This window comes from Zingiber officinale, chromosome 7B, assembly GCF_018446385.1.
Source record: "Zingiber officinale cultivar Zhangliang chromosome 7B, Zo_v1.1, whole genome shotgun sequence".
In the NCBI taxonomy this organism is placed as follows: Eukaryota; Viridiplantae; Streptophyta; class Magnoliopsida; order Zingiberales; family Zingiberaceae; genus Zingiber; species Zingiber officinale.
In genome coordinates, this window is record NC_055999.1 from 46453462 (window position 1) to 46458385 (window position 4924).

General features: G+C 35.5%; 1 protein-coding gene across 4 annotated transcripts; it reads left to right on the forward strand.

Annotated features, from left to right (window-relative positions):
• The first annotated feature begins 278 nt into the window (after window positions 1-278).
• Window positions 279-4607, forward strand: LOC122005723 (CDPK-related protein kinase-like). Of its 4 annotated transcripts, none has more exons than XM_042560870.1 (6): window positions 279-406; window positions 542-1543; window positions 2312-2353; window positions 2454-2562; window positions 2721-2799; window positions 4548-4583. In XM_042560870.1, the coding sequence occupies exons 2-6, from the start codon at window positions 1515-1517 to the stop codon at window positions 4574-4576; spliced, it is 288 nt and encodes a 95-aa protein (XP_042416804.1). In that variant the 5' UTR covers window positions 279-406; window positions 542-1514; the 3' UTR covers window positions 4577-4583. The 4 variants fall into 4 exon arrangements, 3 of the variants coding, with proteins under 3 accessions (XP_042416804.1, XP_042416803.1, XP_042416805.1); XR_006118470.1 differs by having other exon boundaries at window positions 285-406; window positions 565-1543; window positions 2741-2799; window positions 4548-4607; XM_042560869.1 differs by having other exon boundaries at window positions 285-406; window positions 565-1543; window positions 4548-4602.
• The last annotated feature ends 317 nt before the right edge of the window (window positions 4608-4924 follow it).

The following is a 4924-nucleotide window of genomic DNA, read 5'->3' on the forward strand; positions in this document are numbered from 1 at the left end:
CGGTGAACACCCCTCCGCACTCACGTCGGAGCAGGTGAAGAGGGCGAAGAGGGTCGACGCCGGCCGATCCCTTTCCCGATGGAAGCGGAACCTCAGTATCTGTTCCGAAAGGATCGCGACAAGGAAAGGTACTCATTCCGATCCCTATGTGAAGCTGGGAGAGCTCTTGGTCGAGGAGACATGGCTGGAGGCTCTCCCCGGCCAGCTTCAGAAACCCTACGCGCAGAACCTGTGTAGGTTTGTGGAGATGGAGATGCGCGGCAGCGTCCCTATCTACGCTCCGCCCCACCTAAGAGCTTATGCTGCTTGTTCGGTTTGGCGGTGTTCAGGATGATTGCTTATGCTGCTTGTTTAGAAGGGTCTGATCCAGTTCGGCTCTTTGACAAGAGAGTGAACGCGAAAAGAGGTATAACTTGCACAGTAGTTTACATCGTTGAAATTGAACAAAGATTGATTTATTTGTTGGGGTTGCTTATCGCTGGCTATTAATTGCTTTATAGATTGATTATGTATATATATTTTTTTGGTTTTGCACACTCAGAGCCTGGTTATGTTTTCGACAAGGTCGTCCTGCTGCAATACAATCACATGAGCTTTGGCGGGGCTCCTGTTGAGGTAGAGACAGAAGAAGAGGCAGAAGAGTTGATGCTACAAAATGATAAGGATTCTGCAAACGGTAATCAGCTCAATAGGTTTTAGAATATATAAACATTTTTGGTTGGCGTCTGTTTAAGCTAATAAAACTATTTGGTTGTTGCATACTTGCATTGATGCTTGAATTGTAGGCCGTGGTCATCATTTTCATAGTTATTTCAGTAGGTTGATCATTGTGAAAACACTATGGCTTGTGATCTACGCCTTCGGTAAGTTGAAGATAAAATGTAAATGTGAGTTTGTTACCAGAGATGAGAGATTTTTTGTGTCTCCAACTCCACCTGATGACTATGACATTCACATGGTGCTGATATGTGGATGATAGAAATTCTTCTCAATAGTGGGTTACTGTAAGAAAATTATCAGTTATTTTCATTTGTTGACATCATGCTGCCAGGAAATTGTTCATGTTCCCTAGCCAAAACTTGAATGTAATTTATATACTCAAACTTCGGGACTACTGATCTGCCTTGTGAAGCTTTTGGTTCTACCTTATATATGGTACCAAGGTTAATCTCTTCTAATCAATATTGCTAGAAAAAAATAGCCATTTCTTCTCTTTCCTGAAATGCACTATTTTTTACTTTTAAGAATAGAACTGACATGGAAAAGTGTGTTTCTGCGTCTATTATAACATGGGTTGAGATAGAAGCATACTGAAACTTCTGTAAGGGTGCAAGCATGTGTAATCACTACACACAGAGTTGGGAGAAATAATGATTATGTTGTTCCACATCATTTATTGTCCATCTTTTTGACTGTTTATTGTGCAGTTATGTAAGTTAATGCCTGTTAAGGTCTTAGGTGAAAGTTATCAAAGTTCATGCTATCTTTTCCAGCTCTTCATTTGACTTCCTTTGATGAAGTCAAGGCAGTCATTATTGGACAGGTAGACTCCTTGACCTGAATCATTTTGTTATGCCTCATTGTATGTCCTGTTCTTTGAGTTTCTTGTTTCTTACGCATGCTACAACTTTGACATTTTGTGCCTCCTGATTCCCATTTATTAACTAGATGAATATCAAGTTTATTCATACTGTCATAGTGTATTGATCTAGTAGCAGTGGCTTGTAGAATGATGTTGGTCATTTTATCTGAGGCCTCCATTATTTGGTTCCATGTAGAAAATCGAAAAGAACATGATTTAAATTTTGGTTTCTATGTCTTGCTTTGGTTTGATGAGTTTGATAGTTTAATTATATTTGGTTCTTGTTTTTTTTTTGAAAATTTAACCAAAAATGCCAAAATATAATTTGTAATATATTTTCAAGTAAATCCTCAAAGCCTTGTCCAACCATAATAATCTTGTCAAATTTTATGATGCATGTGAGGATGCACTTAACGTCTACGTAGTCATGGAGTATGTCTTAATTAACTCTAGTTAACTTAACAATGAGTAACAACGTTTCTACATATGATATTTGTTCCATGTCACAAGATAGAGTTGATATATCCAAAACTTTTTGCATGTAGTATCCTACTAATATGCCTCTTTGCTTTCCACTTTGTATCCTGCACTAAGGAAAAATGATAATACTTTTCCATACAAATTTTAAAATGAACACTTCTAAGATGATGGGCAGCAATTTTTTTTTAAAAAAATTATGTAGTACTTCTGTTAATTTGGAACTCAACAATATGTTTTTCTCTTTTCCAGATTATGTGAAGGTGGAGAATTATTAGAAAGAATTTTATCCAGGTAAAAAAGTGATTTTATTGGCCATAATTTATATCTATTTGATTATTTGAATTTGAAAATTAATAACTTTTGATTGCTTTTTTTCCCTTGTGTTCTCAAGAGGTGGAAGGTACTCAGAGGAGGATGCAAAAGCTATAGTTATTCAAATACTGAGTGTAATCGCCTTTTGTCATCTTCAAGGTGTTGTGCATCGTGATTTAAAGCCAGAGGTTTGTATCATAGAGAACTTTGATTCAATTTATGCAGACATGATATTACTTTAGATCTCTTATTTTACAGGAGCAACTTAGGGTATTCTATTGTTCATTTCTTTTTCAACATATATTTTTCAGCGCTGTTAATATTTCTTCCTTGTATTTAACAACAGAATTTTCTTTTCACCACTAGAGATGAAAATGCTCAGATGAAGTTGATTGATTTTGGCCTTTCCGATTTTGTTAAACCAGGTGAGCATTGTTTAGTGGCATGGTCTAGTTGATTGCTTTTTTGGTGATGTTAAACATGAAAAACGTTATCCTATTTTGTTATGGATTCCTTTTGTTGTTTTCTCTAGTACCATTTGTTGTGAGTTTCCTTTGCCACTGAAGTATTTGAATTTGGGATCGTTTCCAGGGTTTTTCTGAAGTAAAATTGCTGCTTAGGATCTCAGCGTCCTATCATAATCGATGTTTTTGAGTTTTGTGACCTTGTGCCCTATGATTACAGTAATTGACTAGTTTGCATCAAGAAAATTCCCTGCTCTTGATAAGAAAGAAGACCATTAAATAGCTTCCTGATTGTGAATACTTCATTACTTGTAAATTAACCAGATATACACTTTTCAGTTGATCTGTTACAGTAAAAGTCAGTAATAGAAACTACTTAACCAGATATACACTTTTAGATCCCCATCTTCATGCACATGGCTAATTGTAACCCGCGAGGTCTTCTGACTTTGTGTTTTTCAGTTCAGGGTCTACTAGTTTACTTATCTCTTCTGGGTTTTGAAGATACTTTGTGGCCTGTATAACATAGAAGAACAATGAGCCGTGGATATATAGCATGAATCTACTAATATGAATCACAAACTGTTGGATCAAGAAGGATATATCTTGAGACTAGCGAACCCAAAGGGCAAACAATGTTATGTCTTTTCCAACTAATGAATCTCCAAAGGGAAGATAATGTTGAAAGAAACTTGTGATTTGCAGCGAGGCTATGGTTTCCTCAGTTGGGATGTGATAAGGTAGCTAAATAGAGGTAATACAACCTTTAACTTTCCCTGACTATTGTATGAACTGATTAGAGGGCTCGTTGAGAATTAAGCTTCTAAACTACATGGAACAAATGATTATCGGAAGTTTGTAGGAAATAAGAACAAATTTGGGTTTATGCCCTCAGTATCTGTTACAAGAAGCTGATGCTGTTTTTGAGTATCAAATATTTTCAAATATGCATCTTACCCAATTTATCAGACACCCTCTTTCCTTGCAATATGGAGGTCTTCCACTTATTATTTCCAGTAAAACTACTCCAAAAGCAAAGATGTTAGCTTGAATTCCCATTTCTTATTGCTCTCGAGGAACATTATATTCTGGAAGAGAGACTCTGTTGAAGTAACCAGCACTTTTCTTAGATTCTGATAAAATAATTTTCCAGCTCTCAAAATCAACCAACTGCAAAAGAAATGTAAGAGGGTTTTATAATCTTAATCCATTCCGCTAATACAAAGATGTGAAAAAATAGAAACCAAGTTAGCAGCAAAAATCACTGAAGGAATTATCTGGGAAAGATGAAAGCCGCAAAAAAAGCTCAGACTTGAGTCATGATTTGCTGCAGTTCCACTTAATTAACACTTTCACTGCATATCAACTCATCTTGTGTTTGCCTGCTTCATTGATTGTGTGGTGATGGTGAATTTTATAGCTTTTGCTCCTTATTGTATTATGTCTATTAGCCATGTGTATACAAAGGGCACAGTTGCATTCTTGCTTATGAGATTTGGAAGATGGCATCAGAGGTAGTACAATAAATAGTATATCTCTTCATTTGCTTGTTAACTATGAACATTTTCTTTGTTCTTCTATGCTTCCTTCACTGTTATATTCGTTATCTTCCACAGCAGCCTTTAAAAACTCAGTATTCTATTTTATTTGATACATGCACACATTTGTTTTAGTTATTTGACATATGGTGGATTTATGTGTTTTTACAGTTTACAAATCTCAAGTACTCCAGAGTTGAAATTGATGAAGTGCGGTTCGAGTGGGCTGAATGCATGCTAGATTACATTTGAGACAGTTGTACCTTGATGTGTTAACAGAATGTTATACTTTGATTTTGATATCTATTAGCTAGCTTTTGATGTAAAAAGAATGTTTGGGTATTTTATGGATATTGTTGTAAGAAGATTATTTATATAATTTGTGAATATTTGTGTATTTTATGGATATTATTGAATGAAGAATATTTGTACAATTTGTGAATATTTGTGTATTTTTTTTTGTTATTGTCGGTTTTAAAATCAAATCTGTGCTGTTAAAAAAATATACATATTACATCGGTTTTCCACCGATGTAAAACCGGTGTTAT

Bases quoted from the DNA above. Each gene is read 5' to 3' on its own strand.
- LOC122005723 (XM_042560870.1), top strand. From the start codon at position 1,515: ATGAAGTCAAGGCAGTCATTATTGGACAG. The intron at 2,354-2,453 runs GTAAAAAAGTGA...TGTGTTCTCAAG, and splicing joins TTAGAAAGAATTTTATCCAG to AGGTGGAAGGTACTCAGAGG. The intron at 2,563-2,720 runs GTTTGTATCATA...ATTTAACAACAG, and splicing joins ATCGTGATTTAAAGCCAGAG to AATTTTCTTTTCACCACTAG.